We start from the raw sequence: 21,549 nt of genomic DNA on the forward strand, positions 1-21,549 counted from the left end.
TCCTGGTGACAGGCGGCAGCAGGGCTGACGGCCCGACACAGTGGGTCTCCCACCCGCTTTATTGGTTGCACACCGGCTCGTCACGCACAAAATGGAGAAGTCCGTGGGGAGAGCAGGAGGTTGGCCGGGGAGCGGGGCTCAGGGTCCAGGAGCCAGGTTTGGGGCACCAGGGACACAGCACAAGGCAGAGGGTGCGGGTACAGGGGCAGCCTGGTCCGCACCCTGCGGAGGGAAGGCTGTGCGCCCTCGGGTCACTGTCCCCCGAAGTGGACTCTCGCCGAGAGGGGCGGGCAGGAGTCAGCTGGGTCTGTGGGAGCCTCCCGAGGGGGCAGGGTGGGGCGGGGCTGGGCCTCCCCAGGCACACAGGGTGGCACCCCTCTGGTCACCGGCGCCCTCTGCTCATCCTGCCTGCGGGGCTCCTTCCCCGTGCAGCTCAGAGGGGAGGGTGCAGGAGGGAGGGGGCGGCCACGCTGTCGAACCCACGGCAGGCAGCCACGGAGGGGCGAGGAGCGGGGCCGGAGCAGGCCGAGCTCCAGGGCTCCCGGTGGCGGTCATCCTCCGTCAGAAGGGACTGTCCCTCTCCCTCGTGGGCTGCGGCTCCTGCTGCCTCATGGCCTCCAGAAAGGCCAGCTCCTTGGCCTCTTTCTTCTGGTTCCGGGCCTCGTACTGCAGCCTGTGGGCCAGCTGGGTGTGAGCCGCACGCTCAGCAGGGGGCCTTGGGCCCCGCAGCCCAGCGGGGGCCTCACCTGTTTGTGATGATGCGCTGGACGATGAGGTCCGTGGTGAGGTCACTCCCACTGTCCACCTGACAGAAGATGCCTCTCCTCTTGGGCTCCTGGAGCCGAGGGGAAGTGGGGAGATGTGGGTTCTCCTCTGGACGCCCAAGAGGCCGCCCAGCGCCCCAGCGCCGTCAGGACAGTTCCTCTCATGCATCAGCGTCCTTCCTGCCTCCCTGGACTGTGGGGCCCTCGGAGCAGCAGTGGCCACTACACCCGTTCCCCAGACCCGGGTGGGCCCAGCACACCCCACCTGGTACGGGTCAGAGCCGTCCCTGTCCGGCACGATTTCTGTCTTCCCGTGACACACTATGTCCACCTGCGGAGGGAGGAGGGGTCAGGGAGGCCCCCGCCCCAGGGAGACGGCCCAGTGTGCCCTGGGGCCCTTGCCCAGGAGCCTCACCTTGAAGTGGTCCAGGAGCTCGGCTGTGACTGCATACGGGGCCCCGATCACCACCTCTGACACATACTGCGGAGGGAGGCAGGGTCCCAGCTGGTCAGCCGGGGCCCCGCTGGGCTAGAGGGGGGTGAGGGATGGTCCCAAACGCCAGCCGGGACTGCCAGTGGGGACTCGGGGAGTAAGTGTGGCGGGGCCAGCCGTCCACGGCCCCCGGAGGCCTACAGCCCACCCCACCCCCGCTCACCCTGCAGGCCAGCACACTCAGGGTCCGCTCGTGCAGGTTCATGATGGGGTAGTTCTTGCCCTTGTAGCGGTTGACCTCCTAAGGCCAGAGCGAGGGCAGGTCAGCGAGCCTCCTGCTGGTAGCCCCTGGGGGAGCGCCCACCAGCGTGGGCAGGGCCTGGAGGACAACCCTGCCCAGAAAGGCCCCAGCTCATCCTTCGGCCCCCACAGCACCCAGGGCCTTGCTCCCCACGGCCTCCTGTGCCCGCCGCACAGGCCCCACGACCGGCTGCCTGGAGCTGAGACCTGGTCGAAGTGCAGGCCGGCGATGACGTAAGGCCTCTCCGCCAGGCTGTGCACCTTCTCCAGAAAGTCCACGTGCCCGATGTCTGCGCCCGGGTTCAGGAGCAAGTAATGCAGCAAGAGCCGCTGCAGGCCTACCCTCGGCGACCCGGCAGCCTCGGCGTCCCCGCAGCCCGCCCGCCCCAGGGCCTCGAGAAGGCAGGGAGGGCTGCCCTAGGGCAGGTGTGGACACAGAGGAAAGGGCTGGGGCCACCCCCACCCCTAGGTCTGGAGGATACGGAACAGGTCAAAGGCACCGGCCACGTAAATGACCGTCTCGCCCGGCTGAGGCTCCTTCCCCGAAGCAAACTGGATGATCTTCTGGGAGGTCTGCAGAAACTGGGACACCCCTGTCCAGGGGTTCCGCCCCCCTGGGCACTGCAAGCCAAGAGAGCTCTGATCAGTGACAGTCTTTGCAGGCACAGGCCCCTTCTTCTGAGCCCGGCACTGCCTGCACCTGCCTGTCAGCCTGCTCTGAGGGGCACAGTTGCAGGGGCAGCAGGTGTGGGGGCGGCTACAAGGTAGGACTCTAGACCCCGGCCGCAGCCTGCCAGCTGGCTCCTGGCTGTTTCCTGTACACACCAGGGCCAGGCTGGGCGGGGCCCCTGTGGCAAGTGGGACTGTGGCCCCGCCCCATGGTCACAGTGGAAAACTGCAGCTGTGGCCACCTAAGTCCAGGAGGAAGGAGGTCAGTGGACACAGCACCTCTGAGGGCCCCACACCCCAAGGCCACCACTGGTCACCTGGGAGGAGCCTTCTGAGGAAAGCATCTCCTTGGCAGGGGTCAGATGAGGGGACTAGGAAGGGTGGGAGGGCCAGGCCGCTCCTCCTCCAGGCAGCACAGGTCACTCCCCGCTCGGAGCCCAGAGGCAGGAAGCAGGGCGGCAGGGGAGGCTCCAGGCAACACTCACCTTGCCAAAACTGTCTGCGTACTCTCGGTACTCGGAGGACATCTCCTGCAAGGCAAGGGGCGGGGGGGCGGAGGTCACGAGCTGCACCCTCTAGATGCAGCCAATCCCAGGACACCGCAGCCCACTGTCCTTCGGCCCACGGCAGGGTGGACAGTCCTCCTTCCCTCCCAGTGATGTCTGCGGTTGGGGGACCTCAGATTTGGCCCCACCTCTCAGGACTCACTTGGCTGCTGTGATGGGCCTTGGTGACCAGCAGCATGCGGCCAACGAGGTCCGTGGTGGACACGCCCTGGGTGCGCTTGCACTCTCTGGGGACAGAAGTGGCAGCGGAGAAGTGGGGTCAGAGCTCTCGGGTCACCTTACCTGGGGCAACCCAGTCTCCAGGTGCACTGTGCACAGACCGGCACGTCCTTGACACTCTGGGCTGTGGCAGAGGCCTGGGGCGCTCTTCTGCGCAGCGGCCACGGCCATGGCCGCACAGGCTGCGGCCCGGACGTGCCCCTGAACACTGAATCCGACTCCTGGAAAGGGCCCGAGATGGGGCTTACCTGTACCTCCCAGCCTGCTTCACTTCCTCATAGGTGTCCCGGCCGTCCACAGTCAGTGTGATGTCATCTACAGAGCGACACAGGGACAAGGGTCCTTAACCCAAAGCCACCAAGGCCTTCAGGGCTCACAACCCCCTTCCCAGGCCTGCCCTCCTGGCCTGGGCCTGTTTCTAGGGGAAGACCTAGAACGTTCTCAGGCCCCAAAGGGCTCAGGGCTCCCCGAAGTGTGAGGAAGCCCAGTGCTGCCCGTGACCCCGGCAGTCTGAGCCTGCCTCAAGTGCCCACTCACTGCCGTGGACACAGAAGTCGCAGCTGTACTTGTCCAGCGTCTCCAGCGTGGTGACATAGGGAGCCGCTGGCACCACCTCGTCCACCCACTTGATGGCCTGCACCATCCGGTACCTCTCCTCCTGCGTGAACACTGGGGGGCCCTTGTGCTTGGCGATCTCCTCTAGGGCCAGAGTAGAGGGGCGGACATGGTGTTGAACTGTGACGGGCTGGGCTGCAGGCTCACCGGCCCCTCCTTGGGAGGGCCCTCCCACGCCCCAGCTGCCGCCGCCACCACCCTGTCCTCCTCCGACCCGCACACCCGCTCAGGACAGTTTGCGGGTAAGTGCGTGGTCCCCTCACCCAGCAAGAGTCCCCAGTAATGCTGGGGACCGCCCCAGGTGGGCACGGGGAAAGGGAGGGTGGCATGGCCGCCCCGGCCTACCGTCGGTGTGCACGCCCACGATGAGGTAGTCACCCATAGCCCGTGCCTGGCGCAGCTGGTTGGAGTGGCCGTAATGCACCATGTCATAGCTGCAGGAGGGCAGGGTGGTCACTCCTTGGGCAGGGGAGGGTGGGGACTAAGTGGCCCATGGGTTGCGAGGGGTACAGCCTGGCTCCTCTGTGCCTTCCCTAGAAAGCCTTCTCAGAAGCCACCACCAGGAACTTCTCCCCAGGGTCTGGCTGGGCCTGAGCTTTTGGCAGGGAGCCGGGTGCTCAGCTCTGAAAGGGGCTGGCCCCTGGGCCAGGGGCCTGATGCGGCAAGCATCCGCCTATACCCGGGGACCAGGTCTGCACATCCCAAGGGCTGGAGAGCAGAAAGAACAGCCCTGCTCCCCACTCCTGGGACCACACGGCCCTTAGGGCCCCTCCCAGATGCAAAGTGCCACGGGCGGTCCCTTTAAGCTGTAGAATTCAAGGGTGGGCTAAACCCGCTTGCCTCCCTGAAGCGAATGGAGAGCCTCTGGGCCAATAGGCAGCTCAGGCCAACCAGTGCCCGAGGGCAGTGCCTGCTGCTCCCATTCGGTCTCCAGAGCCTCTGTGAGCAGGCCGACCCCCACCTCCCTATCACCTGGTCTAGGGCTTTATCCACCAAGCCAGGCCTGGTTAGAGTGACCTCTCAACTCGTAGGCCACAGACAGCAGCTGCTGGGGCTGGGCCCCTGTGTGCCCGTGTACTGGGGGCCCGAGCTGCGCCCTCAAGCTCATTCTACTCCTTCCAGCCTCGCACCGCCTTCTGATTGGCAAAGCGGTCCTGCTTCTCCAGGTGACTCAGAGCTGTTGCATCTGTGACCCTGGTCACACCGTACCAGGCCCCGGCAGCACAGCCTGTGGGGCTCTGGCTCTGGGGTAAGGGAATAATGAAGTCCAAGTGCACAGGGGCACCCAGGCTGGTCCCCCATGCCCACTGGGCAGGCTGGGCCAGGGGGCACATGAAAGGCAGGGTGGCAGTGGGACCAGGGTGTGTCCCAGTCACTGCAGCCTCTGTGGCTGTGGCAGCGGGAGCAAGGGCCTGCTGGCCAGGGCCAAGGTCAGAGTCTGTGGACACAAAGCCACCCTCCCTCTGCCTAAGGTGATTCAAGTGCAGACTCTGTAAATAAGGGTATATTTCCTTCTCTGCTTGCCTCAGGAATGGGCCAAGGAAGCATCACAAGCAGTAAGTTATCAGCTGACAACCCCAAACTGTGTCCAACAACCCTGCCCTGTGGCCCAACAGAAGAGCGGGCATGAGGGCACCCAGGGGCTTCAGTGGGGGTCCTGGACGGAGTCACCCAATTCCTGCGCTGACACTGCCCAGGCACCCAGGACAATCTCTCTGGTTCTGTGCTGGCCAAGCTAGGGAACCCGACACAGACACCCTTGGGGAAGACTGTGGGTGCCTGGCTCCTTCAGACGTCACTAAAATGATTAAATTCATCATGCGACTTTCGCCACCGTGGTCCACAAGCTGGGCAGGCCGGCCTGACTCTGTCTGAGGCTTACTGGCAAACGTCGGGGAAGGAGTGCTTGTAGGAAAGGCGCTTCTCCCAGAACCCTCCGAGTCTCCGCGACGGGGTCAGCGGTCCGGCCTGCGTCCTGGTCCTTCATGCCAGGCTGCTGCGGCAGGGGTGGCCCTGGGTCCCAAGCGTCCTCCGGGCTCCGGTAGCCCGAGTCTGCGCCTGCTGACCACCTTCTGCCCCCCCCGGCAATCGACGGCTGACTCCCGGCCCCAAGCAAAGTCCCGAAGTGAAGGCCAGCTCACACATGCCTCTCCAGGTGGCAGTGCAGCGGCCACCGCGGCCCGACCCGGTCCCCGCCCGCCAACGCTCGCCAACGCCCGCCGCCGCCGCGCTCACCAGCCATCGCACCACACTCGCACTGCAGGCCTGCCTCCCGGGCCCAGCCGTTCGGCGCCGACTGCCACCCCGTGCCCGTTTCGGATCATGTCCCCACCGTCGCAGCCCGCCGGGTAGGCTCTGAAACTCTCAGCCGCTGCCTTCTGCCCAGCCCCGCCCCGCGCACGCGCTGTCACGCGGACCCCCGGCAGCTGCGCGCGACCAATGGCAAGCACCACCCCGTCCGCAAAGCCCCAGCCCGCCCATCTGTCTGGCGTGACCAATGGAGTGCGCCACCGGCCTCACCAGAACTGAGTCACGCCCTCTGAACATGGCCACTCATGTCCCTCGCCAGGGCCAAGCCCCACCCCCTCCCTTGGCTTGCAGCCAATGGCGTACGCGCACCGTCCTGGAGCTTGCACTTGGAGGGGCGGGGCAAGACCACATGTAGTACCTCCCACCCCCAGGCCCCTGAGGAGCCAGGCGGGGCGCCCGCTCCAGACAGCGTGTGAAAGGCAGACACGCAGTGGCAAGGGAAGACAGTGCAGATGTTTAATAACAATAAAAAGGTCTGCCGAGAGCTAAGGCTCCAAACCGCCCCTTTGCCGCATACCAAAGCAGAAAAAGGTTTGCTATAAAGTTAACATTCGTAGTAAGAAGTAGAAACGGGGTTGAAGGCCCTGAGTAGCCTGAACAAGATAAGGCAGCATTTACTTCCTCTTGGCCTGCCAGGTGGGAGACAACCCGAGTTCCGTTCTCAAGGGAACGCATGGCTGCCACCTCTTCAGAAGAAGCTGGTTGGGCCAGGTGTCGACCCTCAGGCCCATGGGTGGGGGGCAACCACAGCAGTGCAAGGGGCTTCCCATCAAGACAGATGGCTAAGCTGGTCACTGGGAAGATGTCACTCCTAGAGAATTTTCATTAACCCCGTGGGGCAGAGTCCTGGCCTTCTGGGTGCTACCAGCCCCCAAATCAGAGTTCCAGCCGCCTGCAAAGTGCCAGTGCTGTTCCCAGCCAAGCACCAGGTTATGTCACTCTCTTCCTTTTTGTGCGTTTGGTGCAGCCCCTGCCAAACCAGCCACCCAGGATGGGGGCTGAGCCAAGAGGGGCACCCTGGTCCTCCGTCTGGAGCTCCTCTCCACTTCTGCACAGCAACTTCCGACTGTGGCTGCCTTCTTCACCAGCCCGCAGGGGGGTAGCCAGGGAGAAGATGGGGTCCTGCCACCTACCGAAAGGGGAAAGCCGGGTCAGGTGTGCCTGGGGGCCTCTCACAGTCGCAGCATGCCCCAGGACAGGAAAGCTGACTGAGGAGGCGGCCCTGCTCCCTCTGTCTTAGCCACGGCAGCCTTTGATTGGTGGCACTGCCACCGTTTTTGAGCTGCAAGGGGGTAGGCTCCCAGATAGCTCGGCCTTGGCAGAACGTGTCCTCGTCAGTGATCTAGTGGCCAGGCACATGCGGCTGGGGCAGCAATAGTCCCAGCAGGGATGAGTCACTAGCAACTGTGGGCCCCGACTGTCACTTGGAAGGCCGGGGGCAGGTGGACCAGACCCTCTCCCCCTTCCCAGACGGGGAGACCTGATGGGAGGGAAAACCAGCTGACTAGGGAGGCGTGGCCTACAGGCTCCCGGGTGAGGTCATGTGTCTGAGATGTAGAACCACATATTATAAACTTAAGATACAGATAAGCACTGATAAGGAAAATGAGCTAAGTTAATGTTAAAAAAAAAAAGTACAGTACACAATAGGCCCACATTACAGAACACCACAAACATAACATACAAGAATTGCCAGGCCCAGAAGGTGAAGGGATCCTTAATTCTTGAACCCTTTGATTAAAAGAGGTTATTGATTTCCCCTATAAGACCCTGAAAATTCACAGAGAAAGAAAGTGTAAACTTTTTACGCAATATACACACCATGTTGAAATTATCACAAATTCTGTATCAAGGAACAGTTTCTTTAAGCTTCCCCGAGGTCGCCAGCTCCCCACACCAAGATCCTGTTCGAGCAGTACTGCCCATCCAGGGCCGCCCTCCAGCTGTCTGCTGTACGAGGGGAGCACCCAGCCACACAGGGGGAGACTCCCTCTCCCCACAGGGATCACATCAGCCAGGGCGCCTGGGCCAGTCCCTGCAGAGGCCACCACACCGTAGTCACGCCTCAGACAGTTTGCAACACCTCAAAACTCTCTGTACGCTCAGCTCATGAGAGAAGACAGACACAGCCCGACCACACAGGGGCAGGAAGGGGGTGGGGCCAATGTCCCCTCACCTGCTGTAGGTGGGGATCTCCAGGCCCAGCTCATCCATGAGGAGCTGCATGACATCATCACATTTCCCATGGAGCTTCAGGACAGCCCAGTCATCCTTTGGGGTCCACTGGGGGCAGAGGAAGGTGAGTGAGGCTAGCACTTCGCTCCTTCCCCAGGTGCCTGAGTGCTGGGCTGGGAACGTCCCAAGGACTCTGGACCTAAGATGCAACTCTGAACACCAAGTTACCTGTAAGTTCACGATGTAGAGCTTAGGCCGCCGACTGGGGGGCTTGGTCATACACCAGAGGCGTGGGTACTTCTTTAAAACCTGTGGGAACAGACAGACCACACACACAACAGCAAAGAGGGCTATAGGGAGCTGGGTCCAGTGCCCAGCTGGCCGGCAGCCAGCAGGTTCACTCCCGTCCCATCCACAGGGCCATCTGTGTACCTTTAAGCTGGAGCCTAAACACAGGATTGTGTCTGCTTTGCTGGCAGCCTGGGTGGCCGCCTCCCAGTTCAGAGGCTGCCCCAGGGTCCCCCTCTCCCCAAAGTGCACAATGGTGTCCCGGAGCGGGGCCCCACACTTGTGGCAGGCCCGGCCCGTTTGATGTCGGTGCAGGGCAGTGCGCTCCGTCACGTCAAACACCCGCACGTACTCCCTGTTGGGGGCGCAGGCTGTGCAGACCTAAGGGGGGGGGGTGCACTGTGAGCAAGAGTTGCTGACCTGCCCAGGCCCCCGAGTCCCAGAGGGGTTGCTCACTTCAATATACATGTTCCCGTGGAGTTCTGAGATGGCCGAACGAGGCAGCCCGCTCCGCAGGTGCAGCCCGTCACAGTTCTGAGACACCACATGCTGCACCTAGAGGGGACACAGCGGCACTGAGCAGCAAGACCACCCGAGTGCCCCAGTACCCCCGGACCCGGGAAGCAGGCAGGTCTTGGCAGGACTCGGGAGGGCCCGACCCAAACAACTCTGAACCAACTGAAGCAGCCCAGGGGGCAAATGTTTGCATTGCCCCCTCTCAGCCAAGCAGGGCTTGGGCCCGGATGCTGTTTTGGGTCATTATGTTTCAGGTCCTGGAAGGTCCCTTGGTTGAAGGGGCTCAGCAGAGGGTCTCCAGGTTTCCTGTGAGTCCTTCCCGTGTGGACACAGAGAAGCAGCACCAAGGTGGCACTCCAGGCCCCACGCCACAGACATGGCAGGCACCCCAGCCAGCCAGCCAGCCAGCCACACCGGGCTCTTACCAGCTTCTGCTCGTGTAGCCGGGCGATGCTCATGTGGGTGAGGGTGGGCTCGGCCTCACTCAGGTCGGCAGCACTGCCAGGCGGGAGGGAAGCAGAGGTCAGGCTCGCGCTGCCCCTGCGCACCACAGGGCAAGGCTGTGTGAGGCTGCTTACCTGACGCGCCTCCCTTTCTGAAGCAGCGTCCACACTCCATTAGGACCCCGGTAATCTGGTATGGAGGCTGCCTGTGTGTTCCAAAGGAAGAGAAGCCCAGTGAACAAGCACCACTGTAGGTTACCAGCAGAGTCCCCAAGAATAAGAAGCTGGTGTTTCTCACAACACGTTGCAGGCTGGCCCTTGGACTGGCCTCTGTTCACCCCACGGGCTCAGCATCTCCTGCTGGAACCCCGATGCAGTATGTATGTGCCCTTCCCAGTGCCTGGACCCCCACTCCCACCTGGTCCGGCTCCCCCTGGGGGCTCCTCCAGCATCATGCATGGCCATTCTTGTCCTCCACTCCGAAGGGGGCGCTGGTCAGGCTCACCTGTGTCCCCAGAGCCTAGCCAGTGCAGAAGAAAGGTGACCCTCTAGGTGTGACCCACCCCTGCCTAAGCTCTCCTATCCAGACGATGAAGATGCTTTCTGCTCTAACCTCCGTGGGGACAGGCTGGCCTCTCCAGGGGAGATAAACACGATGCAGTCTCCCGGGTTCCCCACCCAGTGGAAGAAAGCCACTGGACAGACAGAAAGTGCCCCGCAGGCTGAGTGATCTCCCTTCTGAGGAGCCCTGTCTCCTCCCTGTTGCTTAAGCTCAGAAAAATGCCCACCCTGATCAGCAGCTCACACTCAAATCGAAAAGCAGACCCTCACACGGTGGCACTCAGAGCAAACTAATGAGCAGCGAGGGGCTTTCTGTGGCCACTCCTGAGAGGTGAAATGGCCGCTTCAAAACAACCTCCTGAGAGCTCGCACGCCGCCGTGGGGTAGGGGACCAGACTGCCTGTGCCCCAGCTGTCTGTGAGAGACAGCCCTTCCTCTGGGGCTTGCTCCCTATTTGGAGCCTTGCTCCCACCTTGGCCTGTAAAATCTCACCCACCTGCCAAGGCCCAAGCACAGAGCCTCAGCCTCCAGAAACCCAGGTGGGATGGATTCCCAGCTCTGAGACCACAGAGGGTGTATCTGCACTTTACTCCAAGGACCTAACACAGCCAACTTCACGGGACAGTCATTTGCTGATCTGCCTCCTTTTCATCCACCAGCTTCTCCAGGTGGAGGGTCTCGGGGTTCACCTCTGCTGGGCCTCCACATTGGTCACACTAGACACACACACACCCATTAGGCAAATAATGTGTCATCGCAGTGTCCAAGCTGGTCATACATATTCCATGGCCCAGGACAGCTCAACAACACGTCTGGAGACCCAGCATGTCTGTTTCCCTTACCTGGCATCCACTGGTTTGCACTGCCTTGCTCCCTACTCACCACTCTCTGACACCAGTAAATCAGTGAATGAGGACTCAGGGCAGTTAGGGCTCAGCTCTTCCATATCGCCTTGAGACAGTACACTCACTGCCTTAGTTTGAAATGAAGTGCTTGCAAATACTAAGCTATGATATCCTTTTTTATGTTCTTCCCTTGCCTTTAACTGGGAATGACACAGAGTACAAGCCTTTAAAACTACTTAGGTTTCAAATGAAGTCATTTCAAGCTTCTCAACCTCAGAGCCGCCGTTAATGGGAATTTGTGGCGAATCAGGACTCTGACCCGTGGGTCAAATAACCAAAAGGGGGCGCCCGAGGCCCGACCCCGTCCCAGAGGCCCAAGTTGCTCCCGGACTCGGGAGTCGGCCCCCGCCTGGCCGCCCACACTTCGCCTCCCTACCGTGCTGATGCCCGCGCCCGTGTAGACGACCAGATACTTGGCGTTCCGAACGGCGCCGGCCAACTCCCGCACTTTCCTACGCAGCTCTTCCGGGTCATCGCACACCTGCCAAGACCCCGAGGACAGCCGTGAGCCCCGCCCCGCCCGCCCCCACCCGGCTCCAGCCCGCCCACAGCGCCGCAGGACTTGCCTCCTCCTGCCGCCGCTTCAGGCCCTCGCGTCGCCGGCTCCGGCCCTGCAGCTCGGTCACCAGATCCGCGCTTTCGGCCAGGAGCCGGCCTTCCTCCGCGCTGCGCTCGGCCACCGCCTTCCTCAGGATGCGCGACACCTGCGGGCGCGGGGCGGACGGTGAGCGTGGCGCGGCCCAGGGACGCGGGGCGGGGCGGGCGGGCAGCGGCAGCGTACCTGACGGAGGTGCTCCCGCTGCTGCTCCTCCCGCAGCCGCCGCACCCGCTCGGCGGCCTTGCGCTCCGAGCGGCTCAGACCGCCGGCTGCCATCGCTCCCGGGGAGACGCGCGCTTCCGCTTCCGCCTCCCGGCAGGCCACGCGCTGACGCATTCGCGCGAGACCACGCCCTTCCGGCCCCGCCTGAGCCGCCCCAAGGAAGCACCTGCCAGTCTTTTTAAAAGGAGTTTATTGATCATATACAAAATAAAGAAAACCTCATATATCACAAACATACACTATGTACAGCAATAAATACCCGGGGCCTGGCCCAGTGCCGCCCCTCCTGGACAATAATTTAGCAATAAATACTGCACAGGGCAGGGTGGCTCCAAGGCGGGCCGCCCCCATGAGGCCCCCTCTACCCGGACCTCCAACAACCCCCAGCCGCTGGGCAGACCCCAGGGTACCCCCACCTACCCCTGGCTTCAGCCCCGGTCAGGGCAGGCAGAGTGCGAATGACTCTGCTCGGGCCCACCCTCTCAGCGCCAGGAGAGCAGCAGAGCAGGACACACCGGGCAGCCCTTGTCCTGTTTGCCCCAGATGCCAGGAGAAGGCTCGCTGCACCCACCCCCGTTTGGTTAAAGGCTTCCGGGACTAGCGGATTGAGGAGGGGAAGAAGGAAGGGTCGCTCCTCGTAGTTCACTGGGGACACCCACGTATGGAGGCTGCTGCTCCAGGGTGGGGTGCAACTGGCCCGACAGGCCTAGCACACACCCCAGACACAGGCCAGAGCAAGGCAGGCCGCCTGCGTGAGAGCACCCCCCACCTCCCCATCTGCTCCAAGACCAGACAGCCAACAGGAAGGCAAAAACGCGCCAAAAAGAATTATTTAGTGGCTTCTGGGGGAAAAATCGTTAATGTGTTGGTTCCTCTCACCAAACCACAGCCTAAAAAAGTAGCTTCAAGATCCCAGAGCGGAAACAGTGCTGCAGGCTGTGGTCCAGGCTTCCCAGCTGTGGAAGGGAGCTCTGGCCAGCCGGACACCCTGGACCTGGAGGCACCAGGGGCCAGATGGGGCTTGACCACTGGCCCCAAAGCAGGTGACAGCACATCAGAGCTCTGGGCCCCAGCAAGACCACTGCAGCTGCTCCTGACGGTCAGGGTTGGGCACACAGACTTGAAGCGCAGACCAAGGGAAGACGAGCTCGTCAGAAAGCGGCACGCCTCCTAGCTGCCGCTGAACAGCCATGCCTTCTCGCCTGCACAAAAGGCAGTGCCACCCGGAGCAGCAGCCACGGTGGGGGGGCATCCCTGGGGCATGCTCGGAAAAGGGGTGGACCTGTTCCCACAAGATTCTCTGAAATCTGAGTGTCCGTTCTGGGATAAGGGAGGAGTTGGGCGGGAGGTGGGGTGGGGCACAGTATGGTTTACTTAGTGGACACATTTGAAAGACTTGGCTTTGGCCAAAGCCCTCGATTCGCTGTGTCAGAAAATTGAGTAGAAGAAGAGGGAACACGACACCCTCACAGCAGGAAAACTGAATTAACAAGAACCAGAAAGACACCAACCAGTCACACGTGGACACAGAACCTGCTGTCAAGAAACCAAGGAAAGGGGACGCAGGGTGGAGTGGCCCTGCAGGGCTGGCTTGACGGGAACTGGACGCTCCCCTGACCCAGGGGGCAGTCACTTCATGTCCAAAAACTCTGAAAGGAACCACGTCCTCACTGACTCCAGACGCTTCTCCTGTAAACCAAACCAAGGACCTGCAATTTCTGCTCAGCACCACCCCCTGGAAAACCCACCTCCTCCCTCCGTTCCCCAGGTCAGCAGTGGGACCGAAGTGTGCAGAGATGGACAACCGCCTCCCAGTCAGGACAAAAGTAGGGATGGAAAACAGCCACGGAGGGCCGCCGGGACCGGGCATGGCCTCTCTTTAGGGATCATTAGGATTCGATTCCAGAGCACTGCTGCTACACCCACCAATGACTCCCGTCTGGACCCTAAGACAGAGGCAGACTGGAGGGAGGAAGCCACTGAGTGGTGTGGCGCAAGTGGCCGAATCAGCATTGCAGGCTGACCCAGGTGCAGCGGAAATACCTCCAAACACCTGGACCCAGAGAAGCCATCCACACGGTGGAAGCTGACGTCACGCCCCTGCTCCTGCCCCACAGGCACGAGGGGCCAATCCCTGGGATGAAAACCCAGCTGCCCACCAGGTGACACCCCGCCAGGCCACATAGTTGCACTTCTGAGCTTTTACAGGCATTCGGGGCCCCCAGAAAAGCCAACCAGCAGCCCCACGGAGAGGCGGTGGCCCTTGGAGACGGCACTAGCCTCCTGGGGATGACAGTGCAGGCTCCTGTGACTACAGGAGCCTTCCCAAGCATGGGAAACCAGCAGCCTCCACCGGAGGCTGGGATGGGGAGGCAGGCTCGGCCCCAGAGACAAGTACCCCATAAAGCCAAGCATCGGATCCCTGGAAGACACAGATCCCGAAGGGAGGCGGAAGGAGGCCCGAAGCCCAGAGCTGCCGACATGTTCAGGGAGAGGAAGGAAGGGACCTGGCCCTGGAGATGCAGCCCTTGTCTGGTCCTGGTGGTGACCCCAGGCCCTCAGGCAGGCACAAGGGGCTGCCCCAGGTGGGCCCCGGAACCACCCAGCTCTGCCTAGGAAGCACCGCCCCGCAGCACAAAAAGTTCTGGGGTCAGTAGGCCCCTGGGTGCTCCTGCTGAGGCCCATGTGAAACAAAGTGGAGTGCAGTGGCCAGAGCCAGAGCAGGGCGACTGGACACCAGAAGGAAGACAGGCAGGGCAGGCAGCTTGGCTGTGGCCCCATGGGCACCCACAGTGACTCCCTGGTCTCTGCAAAGCCCCCACCCAGGGCCAGAGGCGGTGAGCACGAAAGCAGCGTGCGGGGCTCCCGGGAAAGCCCCCGGTGTTACCTACCCTGCCGCTGGATCAGCCCAAGCCTGCCACACACATGCGAAGCCAAGGGCAGCAGGTCCAGGGGAGGCAGGGCCCGGAATCAGACCTCCTGGACGCCTGGGGCAGGTGGCGAGGCCAAAGACACTGGGCTGGTGGGCACAGAACCCCCCCCCCGAAACTGCCAGAGCAGGTCCTGCCTGGAACCCCAGCCTGCGCCCAGCAAGCCAGCAGAAGCAAAACACAACCGATTCCGAAAACAAACACGGGAAAACAGACACAAGAAGTGACACCCACAGGTCAAAGGTCACCAGAAGCACCAGCACAAGACGCTGCACAAGACCTCACCAGGCACGACGACACTGCACCGGCAGGAGACGGAAGCAGGAAGGGCAAGGGCGTAAGTCACTTTCGGTACAATTGCAAAAGAGTCGGCAAAGAGGACGGCGGACGCGCCTTCTGGTCGCTCGCAGCTGGGCTTTTTTTGTTTTTTGTCTTTTTTAAACTAAGTTTTATAAATAACATCTGATAACTCTGTGTATATAAAAACTAAACTCCAACAGCCACAAAGACTTGTCTGTAAGTTTACAAGAAAGGGATTTTTTTTGTTTTTTTTTTTGTTTTCTTTTTTTAAACTAGCAAAGTTTCTATTATACTTTTTTCCCTTTTCCATTTATACGGTCAAATGCTCTTGCTTGTTTTTTGTAAAAAGACAGTTTTATAAATACTCTGAAGCTTTTTTTTCCCTTAGCTTTTAAACATATAATTTAATAACTTCGTAAAAGAAAACTTCTCTTTAAATAAAGGGCTATGTGACCACACAGACAGGTCGTGTAAACAGTGACACGGGGCCACCGCAGGACACTGGACGCCCTCACTCGTGCTCACGCACCACCGGCGACTCGGTCTTCAGCGCAACACGCCAGGCGAGCGCACCAAGGGCCCTGGCCCGAGGTCACTCGACGCTCCTCCCCCCACCGTCAGGCCGCTGGCCTGCCTGTCCAGGGCCCTCAAGGACACCTTAATCCTCAAAGCGGAGCCCACCTATGCCTGCTGGCCAAGCTGCGAGCGAACCACCCAGCACTCCACCAGCCAGGCCGCCGTCAGGGCCTGTGGGCTGCTCGTAAGGGAGCGGCCCTCCCATCCTGGAGCAGCCCCGGCTCAGGAAACTGGAGCCCCACAGCTGCTCCGTCTTTCCATCCATTCCCACAGGGCCAACTCTGGGTCCCAAGCCCACGTGGCCTTGGTGCAAAGGGGCCTGGGGTGACCCCACGTCACCGCCAAACTGACCCATCCCAACATACAAAACACACGATGACAACGACGAGATCAAGGGGCTCAGCCCGGTGCCCCTGGGGTGAGGGTTGTGCTTTGCAGGGAAGGGAAGAGGTAGGAGAGGAAGGGAGGGAGGAGGAGGAAGGGGACAGGGCTGCTGAAATCACACGCGCCTAATAGCCCCTCACAGACCCGCCTGGGCAAGTGCGCGTCCCTACGACCGGGCGTCCGTCTTGGACTTTACTATTGTGATGACGCTGGTGGCAGCCACCTTGCCGGGGACGAGGGGCCCCAGGCCGGCAGCGAGGGGGCCCCGGGCTGGCGCCACGGGGCCTCGGGCCACGGTCCTGGCGAAGCTCTGCAGGGCCTCGTACTTGGAGCGCAGCGCGTCGAGCTCCAGCTTCATGCTGGCGTTCTCCGAGGCCAGCTTCTCCACCTCCTGCTGCAGCTCCGCCTTCTGCTTCTCCAGCTCCTCCTTCTGCGTCACCCGCTTCACGCGGCAGCTGGCGGCGTAGCCACGGTTCTTGAGTGTGCGTCGGCGCTGCTTCAGCTGCACGATCTCCTCCTTGGACAGGCCCCGCAGGTGCTGGTTCAGCTCCCGCACTGACATGGTCACCAGCTCCTCGTCCGTCAGGCTGGTGCCATTCTCGCCAGGCTCCCGCTTCACCTGGGGGCAGCGCAGCACAGCACACACGGTCACCGGCCAGGCAGCCACCGCCGCCCTGTCCCAGCCCCAAGATGCGCCCGCCCTGCCCGCTCACCTTCAAGGCCTTGTTTCCTTTATTGGGGGTCGTCATAACCCGGGGGCACGGCAAGCAGGCACTCTACGGGACAGGAGGCAGAGGTCAGGATCCGGAGGCCACACCTTCCCCTCTGTACCTCCACCTGCCCACTCCCGAATACCTGGCCCTAAGGACTGCCCTTCGGCCTTGCCTCTCCTTAGCTGGACTCCTCCCTGTCTACCCTGCCCCTAGAACACCAGGTGGGAGGCCGGGAAGGTCCAAAGGGAAAGGGGGAATTGAAGGGCTGTGAGAAAAGCCGAGGCAAGAGAAGGGGCTGGGGGAGAGATCAGAAGGGTGCAGGAGGGGCCAGCCTAGAAGGAAGCCCACAGCTTTAAAAATAGACCCAGTGCGCGCCCAGAGCGGCTCTTCCTGGCGAGTCATGCTGACTCAGCATATCCCTCTGCTCCCTCCCGGGCCGGGCGCTCCCAGGCCCAGAGCCAGCATGGCCCCAGGGGCCCGGCAGCCAGAGCAGAAAGCTGCTGGGGCCAGAAAGGCCAGCAGGCCACTGCAGGTGAGGGCAAGGGCCAGCTACCCTGCACATGTGTATTCAGGGGGCCCACCTCCTATAGCCCTCTCCCCCAAGTCAGCCGGGACAAAGTCCCATTCCCAGGAAGGCTTAGGGGGCTACCCCCACTGGGGACTCAGGCGGAGGGGAAGACTAGGGGGGCGCTTCCTGATCCTCCCAGAGCCTACTCACTTTGAAGAGTGGCAAGTGGGCCACCCAACTAGCCCTGGCAGGAGCTCACCCACCTTCCAGGTGGCAGGCAAGACATGGCACCCCACTGCTGATGGAGTAACCACCCTGTGGCTTTGGGTTGCAGCATCTCATGCCCCTGCCCTCCCCATCCAGGGTGTTTCACAAGAGTGCCCACAGTTAGACCTGCAGGGGCCAGCTCAGCCCCTGCTGGGCTGATGACTGGCTCTCTGGCCCCCCAACCAGAATCAGCACCCACAGGGCAGCAACAAAAAGGCTAGGTGGCTGGACCAGAGGGCCCCTGCCACCCACTTGGTCACCCCACACCCTAATTTTCGCTTTCTGCTTCCTAAAGCCCTGCCAACAACAGCTCTGCACACCTCATCCTGAGACCCCTGGCAGAGCAGGCCACCACCAGGCTGGCTGCCCCTGCCCCCCAACTATGCACGCTACTTTCCAGGTTATATGCAGGGAGGTAAATGGCTGGACTGCTAAGCTGCCTCCAGTGTCCTACCTGGAGGAAGCCACAGAACTTCAGGCCATTCCGGCTTGGCCAGGGCAGGGTGTCTTACCCTCACAGGGAGCTGACGTGTGAGCTGGGGAAGTGGAAGCACAGTGGGCTCCAGGGTGGACTCTCCCCCACCCAGCCCTGCACCAGGAGGCTGGAGGTGTCTCCCCACAGCCAGGCCGCCTGGGGTCTCAGGCAGGCCTGCTGATCCAGAGCCTGGTTCTTCCAGAGCAGAGGAGGCAAAACCAGAGCTGGAGGCCAGAAGGTCCTGAGGCCACGCCCACCCTGGGCACAGGGTGTACAGACCAGAGGGCAGGGAACTGCCTGGGTCCCACCGCTGTCTGTGGAAGGAGAAGCCCCGGCACCAGCTTTTCCCACCCCCATCTCCCTCCACCCCCGATGCTGAGCGCAGCGGTGACTTCCTGACGAGATCACACAGAAAAGTGCCTTCTCAACAGATTTCACCCTCCACAGAAGGCCTGAACTCAGCACAAGCGCAGCCAATGGCCTCCTAATCAAAGGTGTGCCTGAGCGCACGGGGGAGGGGCAGGCCTCCGCAAAGCCAGGGCTGCCAGCCTCCTGGCCTCCTCCCACCTGGGGACTCACACAGATCGGACAGATAGCCTTGGGGACAGGATGGGACTGATGGCGCAGAGCACCTCTGGAAGCCAGGCAGATGGGATTCCAAGGGCTGATGGAGAAGCTACCTCCCACCCCCAGCCCTGAGGTTCATTCAGGGCTGGGGCTCAGTCATCCTCCATCTCGGCTCCCCCAGAGGCCAGGTCTGCTTTGTGGAGAAGACCCAGATGTCCCCTAAGCCTCCAAAGCATCCTGGACCATGCGCTCGGGCCGAGAGCCAGCCCGGAAAGGGAAAGAAGTTCAGGTGACCCGGCCGCGCTCCCCGGGGCCCAAGTCCAGGGCATGGACTCCAGGTGGGAGACAAGACAGCTGGCTCTCCCTCCTCCGGGCCTACAAACCCCGGCAGCCAAGCCTCCCAGGCAAGCGTGGTCTTGGGTGCCAGCCTCACTTCCACCTACTCTCTGACCGCCTCCCAGCAGCTCTCAGCCACTGAAAGCCACTCTGAAAAGGGTCTAAGACCCAACTTCCACCAAAGCATAAGTAACTGAGAAGCCTTGAAGAAACACCCCTCCAGGAATCTGCATTTTCCTAAGGCACAAAATTCCAGCCAAAACACCAGCCGAGGGATGCTGAACCATCTGGCATCCCTAAGCCCCGGGCTGTGTGCGCCAGGTGGGGCAAAACTTAGGTTCACAGTGGCTCACATGGAAAATGAAACACCAATCAACTTGACAGCAATAAACTGCCTCACATGCTCACAACAGCCTAATTCTGCCCCACCCTGAAGGTGCGTGGCAGTGGGGCGAGTCCCTGAAGACAAACCACAACACCAGCCCGATCTAGCCGTGAGCCCCTGTGCAAAGAGGGGCCTCCGCTCTGGTCTGCACCAGACACCTCCCATCCTCGAGGTCAGGGACCACCCACACACCCGGGAGAGGTGGCCCAGACCAGACCCCCTCCAAGCTGTCACTTCCCAGTGGGGTCCACAACATCTGGCCAGACACCAACTCGGAACACGTTCTCTGCTAACCTGCACCACACTGAGCCCCAACCTCCAGGGGACAATTCTCGGGTGACTGAAAATTGCATCCTTCCCCCCCCAGCCCACCTGCTGTGCCCTAAAGACTAGGCACCCTTCCAGCTCCTACCACCTGCAGTCTCAACCCAGGCCCCAAGGCCCCGAGGCAAAGAGGGCAAGACCTGCTCACAAGGCACCTCCGTTCCCCAATGTCTAAGTCCTGCTGCTTCCTCTCATTTGCAATTTCCTGGTAGAGCTGTGCCTCCTTGCCAGCGGTCCTGTCCACTGCTGCCCAGGCCTCAGAACAAGGTGTACTCTTGCCAGGCCCTCTCATAAGGCCCTGGGCACCCCACTGGACCCCACCCTTCCCTCCGGCCACCCAGGCTGCTCTCCCTGCAGACCCCCCCAGCCCCTGCCTCCCTCTCTGGTCGATGCACTCCTCTCTTCCCCACCTAAGGGAACACGGCCGACGGACCGGACCAGTCACAGGGAAAGCCTCTGCTTCCCGTCCCCTCGCTCGGCCCCTCTAAGCTCCTCCCCTTCTCTCACTCAGAAAACTATTTCCCAGTTTGGGGAACTGTCCCAGACCTGGGTCGGGGACCAGCTGTCTGGGAAAAGCCTGCCGGAAGGCGATGGACAGGCCGGGGGCTTCAGGATCTACCTCATCGTGGCTCCCTCCACTTCCTCACCACCCTGCCTTCGACTCGCACCTTAGCCTACACTTTAAAAGGCGCCCCAGCCACTGGGCCCAACCCCATCCACATTCCTACGTCCTCGCGGTCCTTTCCACCCCTCGCTTCTCTTCCTTTCAGACCCCCGGCCCTAGCTCAAATCCCCCCAGGCATCGGGATGAGCATCGAGTGACCTCATGCTGATGACTCAGCAAGTCTCCCTCGGGCTCTGGCACGCGTGTGACGGAGCTGAGCCCGCTCGAGCAGGGTCTTCAAAGCGCTCCCCCCCCATGCCGGCCCTCCCCCGGCCCGCCCAGGACCCTTGCGCCTGAGAAGGAGCAGTCACAGACACCTGATGAATCAGCAGCTCGGGGCGAGGCCACCCGGCTCCTCCGCGAAGCCCAGGGCACCCCTCTCGACCCCACCCTTTCCTCCCGCCACCCTGGCCGCCCCTCCTTCCAGGACGCCCCAGCCTCCACTGAGCGAGGCGCGCGCTCGCCCCGCCCGCCCGCCCTCCGTCAACAACGCGGCCCACCCCCCAGCACCCCGCGCGCAGGGGCCAGCAGTGCCCTGTCCGGTGGGGAAACAGAGGCACGGGCCACCAGCAGGGAGCGGGGCAGACCGGAAGCCAGGAACGTTCGGCCCATGCCTCTAGGGTCCGCCAGGAAGATCCGCGGCCCAGTCGGCCGCACCCGGGCCGGGAGCCCCCGCCGCCCGCTGCCCCCCGCCCGGCCGGGCCTGCCGCCGCACTCACCCAACACACTGCGGGCCCAGGCGGGCCGAGGCCGGGACGGCGGGCGGCGGTCGCTCGGAGGCTGCGCGGGACTGGGCCGCGCGGGGGCTCCGGGCCCGGGATAGGGGCTCGCCGCCTGCGCGGGCCGAGCCGAGCGCGCTGGGAAGGCCGGGCTGGACCAGGCTCGGGATCCGCCGCCGCCGCCGCCGCCGCTCCACAGACGTCACATGATGTTTGGTCACGTGGGCTCCATTCATGAAGCGGCCCCGCGACCGGCCGGGGCTTAAAGGGGAAGGCGCGGCGGCGGCGGGGGCGGGGCGATGTCGTACTGCGCCTGCGTACACGGGCTTTGTCGCCCAGGCAACGCGCAGCGCTGCCTGCCCGGCAGGGTCTCGCGGGACTAGCTCCGGCGCGTGCTCCCGGGCGGCCACGCCCCCTTTCTGGCCTTCAAGGCGGGGTCTTGTGGCCTGCCCAGCCGCTCTCCTGACCGTTGTGTGCTGACACTTTGACACTAGTCCGAGAGGCCCCCCTGCCACCTGCGCAGGGTGGCGGACTGCGCCTGGCGCTCTCGCCTTAGGAGAACTGTACAAAGACACAAGGTCCCACAAGCACTCCAAGCCCAGCACTAGCCGCGGGCAGCGGGTGCAAGGGGTGGGGCCAGGCCTCTGAAGGCCACCCTAGCAGAGACTGGGAACCCCGTCGTGACCCTTGTTTCTTCTGTCGTGCACGCTCTCCCGTTTTTTCTTGTTGCCCCTTCCTCCTTTGTCCCCAAAGTGCTTCATCCTTCCCACCCACATGCCCTGGGCTTTGGTTCCAAGCGGGCCCAAGGGAAGGGGAC

At 62.4% G+C, this 21,549-nt stretch overlaps 3 protein-coding genes across 9 annotated transcripts; all 3 read right to left on the reverse strand.

Annotated features, from left to right (window-relative positions):
* Positions 1-25: 25 nt before the first annotated feature.
* Positions 26-5,961, reverse strand: PCYT2 (phosphate cytidylyltransferase 2, ethanolamine). 4 transcript variants are annotated; one of them, XM_037158026.2, is made up of 14 exons: positions 5,802-5,891; positions 5,449-5,562; positions 3,912-4,000; positions 3,602-3,650; positions 3,200-3,266; positions 2,875-2,959; positions 2,652-2,696; positions 1,980-2,118; positions 1,705-1,787; positions 1,421-1,498; positions 1,180-1,245; positions 1,030-1,095; positions 747-835; positions 26-673 (listed from the first exon to the last, which is right to left on the reverse strand). In XM_037158026.2, exons 3-14 carry the CDS (start codon positions 3,996-3,998, stop codon positions 562-564), a joined length of 966 nt encoding a protein of 321 aa, XP_037013921.2. In that variant the 5' UTR covers positions 3,999-4,000; positions 5,449-5,562; positions 5,802-5,891; the 3' UTR covers positions 26-561. The 4 variants fall into 4 exon arrangements, with proteins under 4 accessions (XP_037013921.2, XP_037013919.2, XP_037013918.2 ...); XM_037158024.2 differs by having other exon boundaries at positions 3,489-3,650; XM_037158023.2 differs by lacking the exon at positions 5,449-5,562 and having other exon boundaries at positions 3,489-3,650; positions 5,802-5,961.
* Positions 5,962-6,318: 357 nt separating this feature from the next.
* On the reverse strand, positions 6,319-11,698 carry SIRT7 (sirtuin 7). The gene is made up of 10 exons (XM_037157802.2): positions 11,546-11,698; positions 11,331-11,468; positions 11,141-11,245; positions 9,434-9,504; positions 9,281-9,353; positions 8,796-8,894; positions 8,484-8,720; positions 8,280-8,360; positions 8,053-8,159; positions 6,319-7,005 (listed from the first exon to the last, which is right to left on the reverse strand). The coding sequence occupies exons 1-10, from the start codon at positions 11,696-11,698 to the stop codon at positions 6,807-6,809; spliced, it is 1,263 nt and encodes a 420-aa protein (XP_037013697.1). The 3' UTR covers positions 6,319-6,806.
* Positions 11,699-11,757: 59 nt separating this feature from the next.
* Positions 11,758-20,954, reverse strand: MAFG (MAF bZIP transcription factor G). 4 transcript variants are annotated; one of them, XM_037157807.2, is made up of 3 exons: positions 20,733-20,954; positions 16,488-16,550; positions 11,758-16,393 (listed from the first exon to the last, which is right to left on the reverse strand). In XM_037157807.2, exons 2-3 carry the CDS (start codon positions 16,521-16,523, stop codon positions 15,941-15,943), a joined length of 489 nt encoding a protein of 162 aa, XP_037013702.1. In that variant the 5' UTR covers positions 16,524-16,550; positions 20,733-20,954; the 3' UTR covers positions 11,758-15,940. The 4 variants fall into 4 exon arrangements, with proteins under 4 accessions (XP_037013702.1, XP_037013701.1, XP_037013699.1 ...); XM_037157806.2 differs by lacking the exon at positions 20,733-20,954 and adding an exon at positions 20,331-20,377; XM_037157804.2 differs by lacking the exon at positions 20,733-20,954 and adding an exon at positions 17,717-19,390.
* Between the last annotated feature and the right edge of the window lie 595 nt (positions 20,955-21,549).

Source organism: Artibeus jamaicensis, unplaced genomic scaffold, assembly GCF_021234435.1.
Source record: "Artibeus jamaicensis isolate MK-2021 breed Jamaican fruit bat unplaced genomic scaffold, CSHL_Jam_final contig_2259, whole genome shotgun sequence".
NCBI lineage: Eukaryota > Metazoa > Chordata > Mammalia > Chiroptera > Phyllostomidae > Artibeus > Artibeus jamaicensis.